Consider the following 21,047-nt stretch of genomic DNA (forward strand, 5'->3'; position numbering starts at 1 on the left):
GAAACTTTGAATCCAGACTAAAGCAAAGGATGAAGAAGCTCCTCAAATGGTTGGTTCTAATACTAGTTGAAGAGAGTGAGCTTGGAGTGGAAGTACACGAGCGAAAACAATAGTTATGGTGGAAGGAGCAAGAGCAAGAGAGAGACACTCACAAGATGTTGGAACTCCAATAATCACAATGTGTGACTAGCCTTCCATTTATGCAAATGTCACTAAAAGAATAAAGAATGAACTGACAGTGATGAGCACCCACCAACCTAAAATGTACAAGTGTGCAGGTACTATTAATGTAGTAATATATAGGTGACTAGGCACATGCGCCTTTAGCCCCAACACAAATCTAGATGGTCATAAGCACTTTATCTAAGTAATAAAGTATTAGTTATACCCAACCACTTTGGATCACATGTCATTGTTATAAAAATGTTTGGTTTCCCCTTGGATCACACTATAGCTATGGCGTCCTGATACAATTGATACATGTGCCTTGGTCCACCTGTAAATAAGGATGATAAAACTATTATTCTACCAATAGAGGCACCAACTATCTGTACTTGCCCATTATCATTTGCCCCCATCATGTTTGCCAAGCCTATGTAGACTTCTAATTGCAAGACCGAACTAATTCTGGCAACAACAAGTTAATCTGCACTGCTCTACACTGCAATAAGCCTCAACAATAACCTATTGCAACAATCGACAACCATGCAACATGCACACCTCAATATCTTCACATACGTGAAACTGAGATACATAAATTTGCATTGGGATAGCACAATTTTTATTGGACATTCATATATGTTAATAAGAACATTGGCATTGCTATAGATAACCTTTAGATGCCAACTGTCATCACACATAGGGAAAATGAGAACATATAGTATTGGCATATATGCTCTATGCAAGTTTGAAATAGCAATACATTGACCACCCTGCGTGTAATCATGAATATCTCGGTAATCAAGAGTATTCTCATCACCTTGCCTTGGCATGATAGTTGCAACCTCAGTTGCTGCAGGAGCCAAGTACTGTATGCTACTTCTTTGAACACAAAAAAGAATAATTCTTAATTCTCGTAGAGGATTATTTTGCAGCTACATACCCATAAATTTAGTAAGAGATCATGCAAAAGCTCCAACTAATTAAATAGCTCATCCTTAGTATCATAAACATAGAGTTGTGTAAATCTTGGCCTTTCTTGATATTCAATATCAGGAAGTAGAGAACCTATACGGTGATAAATAGAGCCATGCACTTTAAAGGTGTAACCATTCCTGACAATAGGCAACTTGTCAACATTAGTTTCAAGTGATACAAATGCAATAGTACTATTATATGCTCATAGGTTATCTTTAAATATCCTACTATAAGGGTGTATACCATGCCACAAATCATGCAATGGCTGTGGTGGATATTGCAATGGTGACAATATTACTTTTCCATTCTGGCAACAATGCTTTCCAAACAAAATCAACCCTTGTACTCAAGTCTCACATCTTCTCAATTTAGCTAAACACCTCTCGTATCTTTCAGAAATATGTCCCATGAAATGCAAATTCAACTCCTAAAATAGCAATATTATTGTTGTTGGATAGAATTTTGTTGTAGAGAAAGTATACAAAATGGAGCATAATCCACCATTTAGGAGATCAAAAGTTGGAATATTATCAACATGTGACTCATTAATCACCATAGGATTTTCCACATTGCAATGATTCCTAGCATCACCACTATCGGTTGATGTAATCATATTAGGCACAACACTCTCATGAATTAAACCATTATGATTTTCACTAATTTGGCAATTAAGCATTGGAACATTATTAACATGTGACTCTTAATCACATGGATTTTTCACATTCTTGTGTTTTTGAACATTGCAACCACTCATCAATGTAAAGCATTAGTCAAATCCATACCAAACTATCATTGAGTTGGTTCATTATTGCCACTTGCAATCTCAACATAAAAAGGCATATTTCAAACATCATGCATCCCATGGTGACATCCCCTAATGGATCTATCATGACCTAAAACTCGTCATTGGGAGCTAAATGTCAGAACATTATTAACATGTGACTCATTAGTCACATGATTTTCTACATCCATGTGACCTTGGACATTGCAAGTAACCATTGATGGTAAAGTATCAAAACTACACCAAATTGTCATTGGCCTAGTTCACAATGACCATTTGAAGTCGCTTGATAAAAAGATGAGCCCTAACCCTAGCAATCTATCTTAGTTCACACCTTCTAGAGCTAAGCAAATCCCTATGGACATGCAACACAGTCTCTACCAATTGCTTGATGCAAACAACCCATATTGTCTAAATACCCGCAAAATTTGTTATCGATATATTTTATTGAAGGCATGGCTCAATTTTCAATTTTTAGATATAGGCAAATTAAATGTATCATTTATATTCAAATAATAAATATTGAATATGAATATTAAAATCACACAATACATAAGCATCATCATCATCATTGGATAAAATAATAACCTCTTTGTAGTGATAACATTGTACATGCTATCACTACAAAGTGAAAACTCTCATTCAATAGTGCCACCTTCAATGCAAATGCTTTAATCTAACAATACCAAAGTATGCACAAATATGTGAGTGCCAAGGCAATTGATAGATCAAGCACTCAAGTGTTGAGAATATATAATATTCCACATATCTCTTTGATCAATAAATATCAAGTCAATGTATTTGAGTCAATACTTGGAGCTCAGTCATGTTGACTATAAAAATTTTAAGCTCACCCATGAGAGAGAGAGAGAGAGAGAGAGAGAGTTCTTTGGTGAGATATAAATTTTAGTTATAAACATATACATGATTGATATGTTCTAACTAACAAATAAAACAAAGTAAATATGGGACCATAGAACCTATTATTAGTACATTTTATCAAAGGCATGGTTTGATTTTCAAAATTTAGGTACAACACACTAAATATATTGTGTATTCAAACACCAAATATTAAATAAAAAATATTAATATTAATATTAAACCATATACCAAGCATCATTGGATTATTAGAATTGCTCCATATAAACCTCAAGAAAGAGACGTCGTATTGTAAGTACCCAATACATTTTACTCAATCTAGCTTTATCACATCAGAATCATTGCATATCTTAGCATAGTCGATGCAAGCTTCACAAAAAAGAAGCATATATGATTACAAAAAAGCACTGGCTCAAGCACTTTAAAATATGTGAGACAATAAAAGCTTATAAGTTATTCCAAGCAAGTCTTCTTCCTTAGTTGCAACCATTCATCTTATGATTCAGTTGTTGCAGTAAGGCATTAAACCTACTGACTTTCATTTGCAACTGCAAGAATGCCCCCAAAATTATGATTACATATCATTCACCACAGATTCATTAACCTACTTGTCAGTGGTCGCAACATACTCGGTCTCAATGGTAGAGAAAGCCGTACACTTCTGAACCCTGGACATCCAAGAAATAGCACCTCTAGCATAGGTAAAGACAAGTCAAAAGTGGACTTCCTACTATCTACATGTCCTACATAATCAAAGTCTGTGTAGCCCACAACTCCTATATCCTGGCTGCCATAGCAAATACACATATCTGTTGTGCCCTTTAGGTATCTCATGATACCCTTTATGGCATCCTAATACTTTTTGCCAGATGTAGCCATATAGAATGCCACAACACCAACTGCAAAGGTAATATCTAGACGAGTGGCTATCATGGCATACATTAAACTGCCCATGGTTGATGCATAAGGGATCTTGACCATCTCAGCCCTCTACTCATCCGTATACATTCAATTGGCCTGTGAAACCTTCACATAAGAAGGTAATGGACAACCAATAGGCTTTACGTCCTGCATGCGAAAACGCTCATGAGAGAGACTCTATGGTTGCAGTTATCCGGATACCACAGGCATTGTTATGGCATTATCGCCTAGGCCATATGCACCACAGAGAGATGGAGACCTTGTCTCGTTTAGACTCATTGTTGCCTCCTATGTCACCTACAAATCTTGATGCTTGCCCTGATTGTACTCTTGGTCCTCATAGAGCCCTCTTGGCTTATGGCAATCGTATGAGGCATGCTCCTCTAGATCTTATCCATTGTGAAATATATGGACCTATGCCTTCCTAGTCGCTTGGTGGAGCATCATACTTTGTGACCTTTGTTGATCATGCTACCCACCGTGTTTGGGCTTTTCCCTTGGTGCACATTGAGGATGCTGCAGTTATGCTTGATAAGTTTATGGATTCTGCTAGAAAGCAGGCCTAGGTGCTTGCAAATGGATTATGAGAGTCATGCTCTCTCTCCCAGCTTTTGAACCTCTTGTCAGCAGTATGGCATTGATTTCTTATGCCCACGGTATTATGGGATTGCTCATGGCATGTGCCTGACCTTACAGGCAAAGGTTGCCTCTATGCTTACCACAGTTGGGTTGTCTTATGGCTTTTGGACTGAGGCCCTTATGACAACAGTCTCTTTGGTTAACAAGGCATCGTGCTTGACCTTGGATGGTATTACACCCCATGAGGCATGGAGTGGCATGCAGTCCTCCTATGATTACTTGAGGATGTTTGGCTCTGCCAGGCATTTGTATGTATGCCACATGAGCCTATGTCACGTAGATGTATCCTCCTTGGTTATGGAAATGGTAACTTTAAGGCCTACAGATTATGGGATTTGGATGCCCAGCATGTCATACACAGCCATCATGCTGTCTTTTATGAGATGTAGACACCTCTGATGCCTCTTGATGAGCGTTCAGTACGCTTTATGGCTGATTTTATAGTACCTATAGTGCCATTACAACAAGCTGTTTATACTAAAAATGATGCACTTATTGGCAGATGACATAGCTATGCATAGCAGTCAGGGTCAGGATGTTGGTGGTTAGTTGCTAGACCCCTTGCAGGCTCATGACAGCTGTTTTCTTGTAATTTTGCAGGCTGGACAGCCAGCCATATGTCAGTCTTCCGCTTCGCTAAGGCAACATGTAGTCTTGAGACCCCGTTGGACGAGTGTCCAGGATGTTGGCTCTCTTTCAATGATTGACTCTGGAGAGTTTGACTACTCTCCACTATCTTGTATGCACTACGGTGATGCTATGCGCAACTTTGATGCTTTACAGTCATGCACTGATAAGTTGTGCTTGCTTCATGAGAAGCATTCTTGGATTGCTTCATTGCATGGAGCTACGGAATTGCTTATCTCCTGGATGTCATGGACTCGGGGATGCTTGACTCTTCTTCTGCAGAGGTTCCCGACACTTCTTGCACATCTCACTTTCCAATTGGGCGTTGGGTGAGATGTCATGATTCCTCACCTTGTTTTTTTTCTTTTCTTTTATTTGTTTTCACTCCCCAGCCACATTGGCCTTTTAGTGGGAGGTTGTTGGGGTAAAAGGCATCTAGGCCTGCCTTGTACACTATGACTGCCCATTCTTTATTCATATATAATATGATAGTGCAATAAGATTGTCAACTCAGTTGGACAACACCTACATTGTGTGTGCTCTTCTCTTTCGCATCTTCCTCTTCTCCTTCTCCACTGCCATTGCATCCCCTTCACTGTGGCTAGTCCAATACCTTGGCCATGTGTACCAACTGCTGCAGCAGGCTGACCATCTAGCTGTGCAGGCTAAACTGGAGCATAGGGCTCCTCCTGGAATATAAACCTGCGTATCTCTACCACCTTCTTAGGCTGCCTATGCATCTTGTCTTCATGGAAGACTACGTCATGGCTACAGATGACTTTCTGCACTTGCGGATCGCAGAGGCGGTAACCCATCTCGCCTGCATCCCCATAGCCAAGGGAAATGCATTTGACACTCTAAGGATCCAACTTAGTATGCTTGTCTTTTGGCACATGGCAGAATGCCTCACATCCAAAGACACGTAGATGCGCATAAGATGGAGGTTTCCCAATCCATACCTCCTTCAAACCATTAGAAGGTGATCTATTTATGACATGCACAGCTGTACTGACTGCCTCAACCCAAATGCTCTATGGTAAGCCTGTATGGCTAAGCATACTGCGTACACGCTCCTAGATGGTTCTATTCATCCGCTTAGCCAAACCATTTTGGGGTGGGGTATAGTGGGCGGTCAATTGACGCTTAATACCCCTCTTGTCACATAGTTGCTCAAAAGCACGTGACACATATTTTCTCCCATTATCAATCCTAAGGCATTTCAGCCTATGCCCAATCTGGTTTTCAACAAATGCAAGCCATCTTTGAAATACATCCAAGACATCGGACTTATGCTTAATGGGTAAGCCCAGACTTTACGTGAAAAATCGTCAATGAACATCACAAAATACTTTACACTACCCATAGATTGACACGGCATGGGCCCACAGACATCCGAATGTACCAGTGCCAGGGGCTCACTCATGCATGTCCTACCAGACTTCTTATGTGTATTCCTAGTCTGTCTACCATAAAGAGAATGCTCACATGAATCAAAATATGCGTAGTCAAGGGGCGGTAAGTACTGCAAACCAAAAAGCATTTTCATTCCATTCAAAGACATATGGCCCAAATGGGTATGCCAAAGAGATACATGTGGGATGGAACCCACTGACAAAACATGGTCAACAAAGGGCCCATCAACTATAAGAGGATAGAGACTGCCAGCTTTGGCACCTCTAGCAAGCACAAGTCTGCCACGAGTGATCTTCTAGGCAAAATCCCCAAATGAAACATGAAACCTAGCATCATCAAGCTGCCCTGTAGACATAAGACTGCGTGTAAGTGCAGGTATATGATGTACATTCTGTTAACAGAAGGGTACTGCGAGTAGAGAACTGTAGCCATACATCTCCAATGCCAACAATAGCAAGTGACTTGTCATCACCCAAGCGAACTGAACCAGAGACAATGTGGTAGAAGTGGAACCACTCATAGCATGGTATAACATAAAATGAAGCACCAGAATCCAAAAGCCAGCACTACACATACATAGAGTGAACATCGGTCAACGATGTAGTATATACTCCCCATCGGAGTCATCAGGTTGCATGACATTTATCTCCTCGATTTTCACACGGGATTTCGCAAGCATAATGCTGCGATCAGAGGACTTTTCATGTACTTTGTCTTTTCCATTCTCTTTGCGCTTCTCATTGTGCAACTCATGTCATTGTGGGTGTATATGACCCTTCTTGCCGCAATGATGACATGTCACATTAGCATTTCTCCCACGAGACTTGTTGCGCGACTTACCATGCAACTTAGACCTAGATCTCAACGAGTTTCTGCCAGGGTCATTCTTGCCATTACCATCTCTGTCTCTAATAGTCAAAGCATGCAACACATGAGAGGCATCCAAGTTCTTACGGTTAATCTCTTACTGCAGAGAAGAGCACTCTCTACATCAGGCAAGTTCAAAATAGTAGTAGGAGCACATAAGGCTGTGCGGAATACATCCCATGACTCACTTAGAGTCCCAAGCAAAAACAATGGAGTAACCTCATCATTAAAGGTAATACCCTGCGAAGTCAAGTTCTTGAGAATAGCATGGAATTGGCTCGAATGAGTAGACATTGTCATATTCTCCTTCATGCACAGGTCCATAAGCTGCTTCATCCAATATATCTGACTTGCTAGACTTTTCTTATCATAGAGGTTCTTAATTTTATCCCAAAGCTACCAAGCACTCTGTGCTTCCTCAACCACATTGTAATGCACTTCTTCAGTGAGAGAAAAGATAAGGGTGGACTTGCATAACTCATCAAGCTCATCCCATTCGTCATCAGTCATAGTTTCAGGCTGCTCGCCATGCATCCTTAGTGGCTTTATCTACAATTTCTACACTAATATCTGCCAAACTTGGCTCCTCCAATAGGTATAATTCGTACCATCAAGCTTAGTGATGTTGAATATAGCACTGTCAGTGGAAGAAGAACCCATAATGCAGTCCAAAATAGTGCAAACAATTCAAAACTGCTTGTTGTTTTCTACTATAAATAGCCAAAATACCACCAAAACTAAGGCAAAATGACCATGAAGTGATAGCTAATGATGTTGCCCACCAAGTACCATCAAAAGTACATAGAATTAGGATGATTTAGCATGAAAATTCCACATTAGTCCATACATAACTACTTGCTGTAATAAATTACAGCCAGGTATAATGAGAGCAAACTGTAGGCAAAATCAATGCACCAAGTCAACCACGGACTATCAAAGCATAACCAGCATCAATCGGGCATAAAGCAACATATGACAATCATACGGATATCGAGCAAACACCCAAGCATGTCAAACGAATCCGTCAGTAAGCTGGCACACCCCCTATGTAATAGGGCAAAGTGTACACAACACTGGCAAAACCTGATACAAAGAGGTGTATGCTCAGGGAGTGCGAAGCCCAAATCAGCCCAAGTACATGTATATGGACCATGACATATCAACCATCCAACATCCAAGTAAAGAAGATCCCAGTCTCAGAATACTCAAAGCTCAATATCATAAACCACCTGCTCAATGTCTGTCAAACATCCAACAATGCTCCCACTAGCACAAAATCCATATGGATCAAGACAAGAAGCTCAAGAAAGGCATATGAGAGCACCACTAATGAAAGATCCAAGACCAGACATCAATAAGACATCATGAGCATATAGGCTCTGTAGCCTCCAAGTAGAGCATCCATAGATATCAACTATATCCCAAATATAACTTTGGCAAGCCAAGAAATATTCCAAGTAAGTTTCCGGAAGCTAGATGTAAGCCAAGGCAAGGCACTAGTAGCAATCGGCTCCAAACAATGTAACTAGCATGTAGTAGTAGCATGGGCCAAGCATGTCAAGACCGGTCAGACATAGGTAATATACATGCCATATGTACATCCAAGATGAAACATCAAATGCATTCCAAATCCGAGCTCAAGCTTAAATGAAGATTCACAACCAAAGACAAGCTCGATGTCATACCTCGAAGGTCAATACTTCATTGCATACCCCAATGACATAGCCCGAAACCAATAGGCATAACCAAACTGGAAGTAAAATAACCTATCAACCAAGGTAGCATAAATCCCAACCAACAACGAAGTGTTTGCATCCAAATCTAGGCTCGATAGCTCTCAAATAGCATATCCATGCATAAACCATGATGACCAAGCATTAATACATCCAACAAGACACCCGAATGTCAACAAAGAGTATTATGCATAAGCCGTCCTTGATAAAACCTTGCTGCCCAAACAATATACAATAGTAAATCCCTACATAAATCAAGCTATGGAAACTCAAACCAAGTCCCAAAGCATCTCAAAACATTGGGCAAACATCCCCAAAGTATTTGGGCATCAAATATCAAGCCTCGGAAACATCACATAAGCTAAGAGCATGACATTCTCTTGATGTAAATCAACTCAGATTTGTTGCAGAAAATGCAGTGATCAAAATTTTGCATATTTGACATCATCATCGCGTCCGGAGCATGCCAAAACCCCAAGTTAGACTCTTACCTTGCCTAAATCGGGTTCCGGATGCCCGAGATATGAGAAAAAATGGGATTCTTGAGCCAGATTATGAAAGAGGCGCAAAAAAAAAAGTGAGTTGATTGTGGGGCCTGCTAGTTACGCTAAGGATAAGGGGGCAAATGGGGGCATATAAGGTGCCCAATGAAGTCTGCAAAGAGCCTATGAGGGCCAGGGAGAGGCGGGAGATGAGATCTTACCTCAGGGGGAAGAAGCCATGGCTAGCATTGAAACTCCAAGCTCTAGGTCTTCAATCCGGGCTGAAGTAATGTCGGGCCAAGATCCATGATCAAGCTCTAATCCAAATCTTTGATACCCGTTGAAAGGTGAGAAGGATCGAAGCTTGCTTGGAAGTGAGCTATGGTAGAGAGTAAGAGCAAAAAGAGATAGAGACACAAATGGGAACTCCAACCATCGCAATGTGTGACCGGGCCTTCCTTTATTCAAACTATCAGTAAAAGAATAAAGAATAAAGTGATGGTGATGGGTGCCCGCCACCTGTAGTGTATAGTGGCGGGTACTGTCAGTGTAGTAATACACGGGCGGCTAGGCAGAGGCACCTTTACCCCCAACACCTCATTCTTTTTGTATATATTCATTTACATGTTAGGAGTGCACAATACAACATTTGCTATGGATACATTCTTGTTTATGGTAGAAGCCTCCATACTGCACAAAATACGTGCGTTAACCTTGAGGGATATACAAACTATTCTCAAAATTTAGAAATAGTGACAACTCCTAGATGGCATTGGATTTGCCTTCTAATGCATTAAATCTAATTTCGACAAAGTTCTAAAGTCTTAAGAGCATAGATTTTCAAGTGATTTTCTAAGCGAATCACCAAATTATATTCTTAGCTCATACAATGAAAAGTTTCACTTGGTATTAACATGACATGATATGTTTTTCTATTACTTGAAAACACAGTATGATTGAAGGTGAAAGAGTTCTATCATAAACATTGTAGACGGTCTTTTGAGAGAGAGAGAGAGAGAGAGAGAGAGAGAGAGAGAGAGAGAGAGAGAGAGAGAGAGAGAGAGAGAGAGAGAGAGAGAGAGAGAGAGAGAAGAGAGTGAAAAAAATTAAAGAGAGAAGAAGAAAGAAAGAGTGAGAGAGAGAGAGAGAGAGAGAGTTGAGAGGAAGGAAAAGAGAGGGAGATGCTAGTACCATAGCAACAACATTGGGACAGATGTACAACAAACTTCATATATAGCATGCAAGATGCATGGCAAATTATACATAGGACACACTACAAACATCAAAAGAAGAATAGAGCAACACAAAAGAGGTTTATTTGAAAGATGAAGAAAGACATTTGGAAATTCTAGCACTTTGAGAATAATTTTGAGATGAAGATAGAAGAAATTATAGAAAGTATACACAAGTGAGGACCCTTGAGCAACCTATAATCCTTTCAAAAACAACATTCACATGATACAAGGCAAAATGTAAAGAGTACTACTTTCCAAAGAGAAAAAACAAGATTCACTAGGATGAAAACATATGTAGATGGTCTATTCTACTCATGCTACTTTCATTTTCTTCAATCACTAATGAAATTTAAATTAGCATGCACATCAATAATAAGAAACATCATGAATATATCATGGGTCCTTGCTTTTCAACAATATAAGGCAACTCACCTTCCCCTTGAACAATTGCAGTAACTACACTCGATTACATGTCTTACTAGTTTCCCTCGAAAGAGAAACTTTAATGAACGCTGCAAAAGGCTATCCAAAAGGAGGCCAAAAATTCACCCTCCCAAAAGGAACATAGTGGCTTTAGGCAGCTACAGAAACATGTAAACCATGTAAGGGATGTGTCGCACCCAATGTGAGTAGGGAGAGTGGGGTTTTGTTAACCTCACTTGCATTAGGTCACACCACATATTGTTGGGGTTAGTGGGGCAATCGAAAACCGCACTCATCCTATTACACCCTTTGCTAAAACAAAGGTTGAACATGGTGTCAATAGCACTAGTGACTTGAGGGAACACTATTAAAATCCATTTGCTCCTCTCACGCTCGTGGCTTTGTGGCATGATCACAGGTGTAGGAGTGTGTGAAGAACCCCTCCAATCCCCAATGTGACATGGCTCTGAGCAACTTCTACTTTCCCTTTGACAACTCGCATGAAGGAAAATTGATTGCATGCGTCTTACTAGTCCCTAGGAGGAGAAACGTCAATTGAAAGTTGTGAAAGGCTATTAGGATGCCCAAAATGACCCTCCCGAGGGAACACATTGGGCCTAGGAGCCACAAAGACATGCAAACCATGTTAAGCAAAGGCTATCCATCTCGCTCTCCAAACTGCCAAGGTTCTGTTTGAACCTTATCTTCCTGAGAGCTATGCCTATGATGACCATGGCGGCTCCAACAGCCCACCCCTACCTCCTCTCTCAATCCGACTCACAGGCGCTCTTCCCGCGCTCGTCCTTCCTTGGCTCTTCTTCCTCCTCTTCTTCATTCCCGGCGCCCAGCTGCCCGCCTTCTTCCACCTCGTCTTCTTTCTCCTTGAGAGTAGACATGGCCATCAGTCGCAAGAAGAAAGAGGCCACGATCGAGAAAGTGAAAGAACAGCTGGAAGACTCCTACCTCGTCGCAGGCATCAAATACGCAGGCCTCACGGTCAAGCAAATGCAGGACTTGAGGAGGAGATTGCCGGAAACTGTAAAAATCAGCGTTGCCAAGAACACACTTGTGGCTAAGGCCATCGAAGGCACGAAATGGGAGGCTCTGAAGCCCTGTCTGAAAGGGATGAATGCCTGGATGTTCGTCAAGACCGAAGAGATCCCGGCCGCCTTGAAACCATACCGAGATATGCAGAAGGAGCTCAAACTCGATAAGAACGACTTCACGGGCGCTGTTTTCGAGGGGAAATTCTTCGCCCCTGAGGAGTTCAAGGTTCTGGAAACCATGCCTTCTAGGGAAGAGATCTATGCCAAGCTCCTTGGCAGCCTGCAGAGCCCTGCATCTAGTCTTATCGGCGTGCTGCAAGCGCCTTCCCGTGATCTTGTGCTCACACTGAAGGCATACGTCCAGAAATTGGAGGAACAAGCTGGCAGCGCCCCTCCTGCTTGAATCTCATCGTGGGTAAGTCCCCAAGAGATTTTTGTAATGCGTACGAGTCAGTAATTGTCAAGGCACAAAATATGAATTATTGCAGCTGTGCAACAACCTTTGATGGTTTGAGTGTGTCATATGTTAATTATAATTTGTTGCTGGTTCTTAAGGTTAGCCTCAGCCTTATGCCGATGAGAATATTGATTGTGAACTCTGACTTCTTACTTAATGCGATAGGATATCCTACCAGCTCTCGTTGTGTAAGCTGCATTGCTGCGTTTCTCTAGCCTTTAAAGTACTGGGCGAAGCTCTTCAATCTCCTTTCCTGAAAGTGCATCCACGTAAAGAAGTGGTTATTAACATTGCCATTATAGAAGCTCTCACAAGTTTATTGAAGAAACGGCTTAATGAAAGGAGTGCTTGAGATAACACACAAATAGACTTCTCATTCTTTGCCCACAACATGCTTAGTCAGTTAGGGGTTTACAAGGTTCTGAAAAACTATGGTGTAATGTCACATACCTCAAGGCAAGCCTGTCGGGACAGAAGGTTTTGACAAGACATGCTTGTGTTAATGAGATACATGTTTAATGTTCCAAGGTGGGTGATTATCAGTCTTAGATTGTCACATCTAATGGGCCATTTTTGCTAGATCGTGCTATTTTTGTGTAATGTCATGCGAACTGAGAAGTTGCCTGTCCTAAACCCAGTACCCAATTCCACCATGTGTATACAAGTGCTTATGGAAGTGACTCACTTTTCTTTCCTCACCTTTTTGAGCAAAACTAGGTGGTTGGGTGACATGTACCTCAAGCAAATCCTCTCTCAAAATGGCTGTTCCAACATTCAATTGAAGCACATGCTTTCCACAGTGTGCTGTCAGGGCAATGACTGTGTGCATGTTTGCCATATGTGAAGTGGATGCAAAGGTTTCTTCACATTCAATCTCTTGCTTTTCAGCGCACCCTTTTGCAACTAATTGAGCCTTGTATCGTTCAATGCTACCATCTACAATATGCTTTTTCTTGAAAGCCCACTTTGTGCTTATGGCATGCTCACCTTGTGGCAGATCACATAATTCCAACTAGCATCGTCATGAATTCTGTCTAGCTTTTACTTCATAGCAGCCAGCCAATTTTCATCATCCAATGTATCTTTAACACAATTGCTGTTCATTATATGTGGTGGTCTATAATGTAAAGTCTACAAAAGTCCCTATTGCATGAGTTGCTGGTCTTGTGCTTCAGGAAACTGGATTGAGGTTGTTTGCTGTCCTGCAATGTATCTAATAGCCATGTAGGTGTTGTCGCTTCCTGGATAGGAATCCACTCTTCGGTCTTTGCATCATAATGTCCAGGTTGATCAAATGCTGGCGACTAAGGCTGCAAATCAGCAATAATAGACTGCTGAATTGAATTATTTTCAGCATGAGAGTGAGCTGGAAGTTGCTCAACAATTTCACAGGCTGATTAGAACAATGGTGAAAATGTGTCAATCACATTTTCAAAGCCAACACTTGGCTGTTTATTGCACTCCAGCCATAGCACTTCAGCTTTTTCATTGAAGACGTCTCTATTGACAATAACCTCGCTTGTGACAGATTAATGTAAGTTATACCCTTTGCCGATTGAACTGTAGGCAATGAATATTCCTTTTATTGCCTTTTTTTGAAGCTTAAGCCATAGAAATAGGGAACGGCCGTTTCAGCCTATAGGAACGGTTTAACGTGTTCCAGATCCTTGGAGGAGGTGAAACGGCCAGGGAACGTTCCCTGCCGTTCCGTGGGCCGTTCCCTCCCGTTCCCTGGGCCGTTCCTTGCCGTTCCCTGTTTGGAATGGCCATTCCAGGCCTGTTGACCAAAAATTTACATTTTTCCACGTTTTTTCTTTTTGCTTATATCACACTCCTTCTACTACATGTTCACCTATCTCCATTGCCTAATGTGCACACACTAATCTCTCTCTCTCTCTCTCTCTCTCTCTCTCTCTCTCTTGAATATTCAAAGTGTCAAGACAACCCACAAGCCAATTGGGAGTCCATGCAAAGCTCAAATTTGATGCATTATGAACTCTTGCAAATCACAATCAAATTTCAGCCTATTCTCAATTCCAAGGTAATTATCCATTTATATTGTCTAATTTCAAGGGAAACTAGAATAATTGGGGCAATTCATGAGCAATTTGGAGCTGTGGGGGTAATCGGGTCAATTTTGGGACATTTGGGTCAATTTGGAGCATTGAGGGGTATTGGGGCAATTAGAGGGACATTCTTTGGGGCAACTTGATCATGCAGGGCATATTTGGGGCACTTAAGATATGTGCCGTTCCCCCCCGTTCCCGTTCCCCCACCTTGGACGTTCCCCCCGTCCCAGGGGGTCCCGCTCCCGTTCCCGTTCCCCGTTCCAGGTAACTATGGCTTAAGCTGTAGATATATGTGAACAAGTCATTGAAATATTCACATATGGAAAATTGTGAATTTGTAGCACGTGTTTCTATGCCTTTTCCCTTGTTCATTTCTTGCTAGTGAGCCTTAGTCTGAGTCAAATAAGGGGTTTTGAAGCTTCGACAATCTTTACCCATAGTTTTGTCTATGTAATATTTGTTCTTATTGTAGGCACATGTGGTGATAAGGGATTCTTAGCCTACATAGACCTGTCTTTAGTGTTTTTAGCCACTCTTAGGCAGCCCATATGTCATAGTAGTAGTTGTCTCTTCTAATTTCCAATAGATTTTACCAACCTACTTTCGGATGCAAAGGCTTACACGACCCTCGGTTTTGCAATGCGCACCATTGTGAGATAAAGGTTATCACCCATGCATGGCTTCCAAGGAGCTGCACTTTCCTTTCCCCTTGTGTTATTGCACGGCTATAGGTCCCATCGTGAGCATCAATGAGACTTTGTGATTATCCTCTCTCCCATTCTCCTTCTACTTAACATCAAAGGCCACCTTGGTACTCGCTCGAAAGACTTCATTTCCATTTGTAACATCATAGTTGCCAAGGGATTCTAAAATGGAAAGTATGCAATAGGCTTCTAGGTTTCATACAAGTTTTGTGAAACATTAGAAATGGGTTTTATTCAAGATGGGAAAAAAACTATGAAACTTTATATACACATACAATATGTTCCATACATCGTACTAAACTCGGATGGATCACGGCTCATGATTCTAACAATACAGGTGTATTTTCAACATAACATGAATATGCACATGCATTGTGGTCGATTATCCATGATCAATATCAAGTTTAATTGTAGAAGAAGCCATTAATATGTAAAGATATGCTAGGGTTTGCACTAAGGAAACACAACATGTATGACTAAGATTGAAACACAAGACTTATAAATGCAAAACACAAAAAACTTCAAACTCAAACACAGAGAGAAGAAACTTTGAAGTGAATGAATGATGTAAATGAATGTAAGAGTTTATAGAATGCCTAAGGACAAAGCAATGTAGTGTCGGAGAGTGACATCCATCGAAGACGGATCCCAAGTACAGTGACCACCAGTCGGAGTGTAGGAAACACCAACAATCATCACCAGAGTGTTAGGGAACTGAGGCAACAACAGGAGATGTGTTTGCTACTGTAGACGGCTTGTTGGATACCAAAAACGTAGATAGTGCAGCAGTCACTTGGTGGGAGAGAGAGCATTAGATGCTGAAAACGCAGATTGATCAGCTGCTATGATACTGCAGTAGATGGAGATCTCCAAATAGCAAAGTGATGGTTGAAAGCAGGCCGTCTAGGGCTAGATAGTGATAGGTTGCATTCAATGATGATTAGTGAGCAGATGGTAGGTGGTTGGGCTGAAATTTGCACGGTAGAGTAAGAAACCTGCACAAAAGGATAAGGTTGAATAGGGGGCAGCCTGTATATTTGTATATGTTGAAGGGTGTCCCGAAAAATTAGGGTTTTGGGGGACCATTAAAACTCTCTCAAACTGCACATTGAATTTGCATTTTTCATCAATTAAGTGTATTTTTTGGTTGTTTGAAAATGCTAATGAGGTGTAAAATGTGTTTTATCTCAACACCTTCTCTCAGGCCCAAAATTGAGCCTGAAAGGGAAGGGCGACAATGTTTATCCCAAGGTGTCCCACCCTAAAGCAGCCAGCAGGGCATTGGACAAAGGGTGCACGCCGGTTGCCCAATGGCCTACCAAGATTATAGAGGCAATGGTGGAGTCTAAGTAGTCACCCTAGAGAGGACAAGGCATCGAATAGAGGATGCTCATTGTTTGCCCAGTGGCCTACCAAGCCCTACAAAGGTGGATGGAAGCACGTTGAACCTTTTTTTTTGGGTGAAAAGTGTATTTTAGGGGTGGTGGTGTCTAATTAAGTAATATGGGTCTAGAAGAAGCAAGTAGGGATGGTATACCCAAGGCACATCACAAAACAATATAAGCTTACCCAACCACTCGAGAATGTTGATGATGAGGGAAAGGTGAAGTCTCATGTGAATAAGAATGGTAGTGTAATCCGCCGGTGAAAACAACTTAGGATCCGTCTAGTGGTGATTTGCACAATGGAATGCATAGTATGCTACATGTTGAAGAATGCTCATGTAGCAGGTGTCACTTGGCCAGTATCCCTCGTGGAGAATTTGTTCACTAATCCAAGTGTCCTAGTATAAAGATGATGAAATCATGCTATGCATAGGTGAAGGTACAACAAGGGGAGTGGAAGGCCGATGTCGAAGACAAGTGTCGAAACTTGTAGAATACCAAGAAGGGTAGGAACCTTCTCTCAACTTGGATGTCGATGCTGAAGAAGGAAGAGGAGCCCAAGGATGTTGATCTTCATGTGGTGTTGAGAACCATGTGGAGGAAGATGATGAAGGATCCCTACTGGAAGAGTACGGATAGAAGTCACCGCCATGATAGCATCAAGAGAGATGTTGCATGATCCACTGTAGGAGAGAAAGTCTACATGCTCATAGAAGAGCAAACTCCAAGTAGATGGAACCATGACAATAATGATATGTATCTCTTGTCTCTAGCTCAGGAAGGATTGGTGCAAGCCTACATGTTAGTCCTACATTGAAATACAAAACCTTGCAAAAGAGATCAAAATCTGCAAGCATAGATGTGAATAGTGAGATGCTTCAAAAAACAGAACTGAAAATGAAATAAAAGAAAGCAAAGCTAAGTGTAATGCAATGAGTATGCAAATATGCAGCGGAAGTCTAAAAAGAGGAAGGCTAAGTGTATGGCCACGATTGTGTACGGCGAGGTGGGAAAGTGGTCCTAGAAGGTCTAGTGGATGTCCTAGGAATGGATGCGTAAAGTGTAATAGGTGAGTCACTTGCAGACCAATTAGTCAATTCTTCAAGAGTAGTGAAGGAGATAAGTTGATGAGGTGGTTCGTGTGCCACATATCTAGTAGCCGCTAGGGCAGATGGAGTAGATGGTGTAGCAGTGGGAGGGGTAGCCCCACTTGATTGGGCCAGTCGGGGTGGAGGCAGTTGCAACAGTGTGTGGTTTTCTAGGAGGAAGACCTTGGGCCTTGGTACGACACTTGTCCACATCGTAGAACCTTTGGCAGTGTGTATAAAATCTATTTTTCTTAGGAATTTGCTGCCAAGGGGGTCATGTCCCTTTGTTTCCATCGAAGGAAGTGGTGTCATCCTTGTTTTGGCTTGCCTTCGCATCTTGCGAGTTCTTGCCATTGTTGGTTTTCCTCCCGAAGAAGAGGCAACCAACCCTGGCCCTTGTGAATGGATGTGTGTGGACTTCTTGTGGACTTAATGATGCAGCCTCTCGCAACTCAAGAATTGACACTCGAACTCGTAGAAGGTCGGCAATTGAGGTAGTGAGATAATGTGCTCGATACAAAATTGAGATTAATACGTCAAGTGCGATCTCGAGTCGTATAGCGGCCAATGAGATAATGCTCAGATGTGGGGAAAATGTTGTAATCGAGAGCAGAACTTAGGAAGCAACTCAACATTGGTTGTGGCATTGCGGCTCTCCATTGATGGATGTGATCAAGTGAGCTAATCGAGGGTCTGCATCGGTACCAACGACGAGGTGCCAAAGTCCTTGCGATTTGAGCACTTGTTGTATGAAGTTCGACCAAGTGGTGAAATTTGACCTGTTAAAATGTGTCTTGCCCGTGAATGCATTTTTGGCCTTTGCAATAGGAGTGGTAGTGCTAGGAGATGGAGAAGATGTGTAATGGGGGTAGGGTGGATAGGGAGGATAAGGAGATGGAGTGGAGTATACTTGGGAAGTAATCCCAGAGTGCCCACCATGCATATGAGAAGTGTGCATAGTGGATCCACATGTGGGTAAGGGTGGGTTGGATATGGTTATGGTAACTGCTTGTGGAGCCCATGGTGGAGGGATAGGGACACGAGGAGTAGTGGATGGAAATCCTTGTGTAGGAGTGACCCAAGGGATGTGTGGCGATAGTCCATAAGTAAAGGATGGATATCCTTGTGTCTGAAAGGTCGTGTGGGGGGTTTGTGAGTGTCCGAGGGTAGTGAGTGGATGCCCATCACAATTGTCCTAGAGTGGAAGGATGTGGTAAAATGGGGGTATGTGGAAGGTACAATATTAAAGGTGGCATTCCTCCTAACAATGTACCAAGATGTGAAGTGAATGGAGGGTAGGTAGATGTGTTAGCAGATTAGTCAGTTCATGGTTGAGTCTGTACATGTGGTACAGCAGGCTGGGCACAGAGATATTTTAGGCATTTTATTTGCTAGCATTTATTGTGTTTTGGCATTATTTGCAGCTAGTCGGCCAGCATTTAACGCTGGCGGACCAATCATATTTTTGGCATTTATTTGGCCTATATATTCTCAGGCTCCCTCCTCCACATTCATTCATCACCTGACAGTTCTTGGGGAGAGGGAGCATGTGCCAGTGCCTCCACAGTTGGTGACCTTGGAGTCTCATTGCTTCTGTACTGTCTCATGTCTTGGTATATGGATTCCATTTCCGGAGCATACATCTGAGTTCTCATCTGTATTGTGTTCTTTCTTTCCCTTTCTCTTTTGTCTTGTGTTTTAGCAGTTTATTACAGCTTATGTTTACGCTTCCATTGCTGCACCACTTTTGACATGGTATTAGATTTTAGGATTTGTGTTTCTGCTGTGTTTTCTTGCTGATTTCAGGACTATTTTCACCCTTGTTGATTAGGCGGCTGCTCCTATGTTTTTAGTTGACATCAACATTTGTACAGCTTGCGTGTTTGTTTCAGCTTGCATTTTGGTGCCTTTGCATCTCCTCTTGGCTGGGTGCTTGCTTTCTCATGCCGTTTTTGCTGTTTTTGGCAGTTTTTGACTGATTTCTTGACTTTTTACAGCAGCGTTTGTCTTATTTTGATCAAATTTTGGGTTACCCTGTATGTGAACTCTTGCTTTTTGCAGTGTGTGCTCGTGTTTTGGCTGTGTTCCCTCTCCAAATCCCTTCTTTTCTCTACTTCTTTTCTAAATCCTCTACAGATGGCTCCTCCATGCACTCCACTGATGACAAGCTCCATGGCCGTGATTATTACATGTGGAGTGCAGTGATGAAGGCCTGGTTTATCCAGAAGCGGTTATGGTACGTGGTTGGTGGAGCTATGGCACGTCCTCAACAGCCTTCTCTTGTTCTATTTGATTTTGATGAAGACAACCATGAGGAGGCAGTGCTTCCATGGGATTCAGATGATGCCTGTGCTTATTCGGCCTTACTTCAGTGTATTTCCAAAGAAGTCCTACCGACAGTCACCTCTTGCAAGACAGCTTCAGACATATGGTCGAAGTTGTAGTTGATGTACGATGCTCCTTTCACCATGAGGGCCGTTACTCTCTATGGCCAACTCCATCAACTGAAGTTTGAATCCAAAGATACGATCCAATCATTCCTACTTTGAGTTACCCAACTCTAGGACCAGCTTCGCACTATGCAGTCTGCCCTATCAAAGGCACATCTTGTTGGTACGGTACTCTACAAGCTTCCTCAGGAGTTTGATGGAGTGGCGAATGCTTTACGGGCGGAGACATCTACGACTCTTGTTAGTTTTCTTCATATATCCTCGATGCTACTTGAGCATGAGGTGACTTTGCGACTACAGGGGATGTCACAAGACTGTGACAACTATTATCTTTTTGTTGATTTCTTTATTACATATTTTATTTGGTCCTTTTTGGAAGGAACCCTCTTGAAATCTAAACGCCTGAGTTGCATGGCCAGTATGTGAAACGGACAGGAATGTCTAGTGAGTCAAGACTGGACAATTAAGGTCCAATACAAGTTTGGAAGAGACTCATGGCACTGTAGATTGACAAGCCTGGAAGAGACTTGTGAAAGTGTATATGGACAAGTGTGTTGAAGAACTAGCCTGGAAGAGACTAGTTCAAGGTGAAGATGGACAAATCTTCAAGAGATTAGTCCATGTGGGGTCATCAGTGGAAATTCACTTTCAGTTGAGCTACATTACAAATTTGGATATAGCCCTAGTCTGCAAAGATGGTCAGAAGACTAG

At 41.8% G+C, this 21,047-nt stretch overlaps 1 protein-coding gene across 5 annotated transcripts in view; it reads left to right on the forward strand.

The window, feature by feature from the left end:
* Positions 1-11,757: 11,757 nt before the first annotated feature.
* EMB3136 (Ribosomal protein L10 family protein) overlaps positions 11,758-21,047 on the forward strand; it is a 38,968-nt gene continuing 29,678 nt past the window's right edge. For 3 of the 5 annotated variants that reach the window (XM_087677282.1, XM_087677302.1, XM_087677285.1), the window contains exon 1: positions 11,758-12,598. In XM_087677282.1, coding sequence (XP_087533408.1) covers positions 11,855-12,586 — 732 coding nt within the window. In that variant the 5' untranslated portion in view covers positions 11,758-11,854 and the 3' untranslated portion in view covers positions 12,587-12,598. Of the gene's footprint in view, positions 12,599-12,805; positions 12,821-13,815; positions 13,831-21,047 lie in introns of those variants that run through there. The other 2 variants (XM_087677295.1, XM_087677291.1) reach the window with 2 other exon arrangements.

This window comes from Lygodium microphyllum, chromosome 1 (assembly GCF_053477565.2).
Source record: "Lygodium microphyllum isolate KBCC chromosome 1, Lygodium_microphyllum_v1.1.10, whole genome shotgun sequence".
NCBI classification, from domain to species: domain Eukaryota; kingdom Viridiplantae; phylum Streptophyta; class Polypodiopsida; order Schizaeales; family Lygodiaceae; genus Lygodium; species Lygodium microphyllum.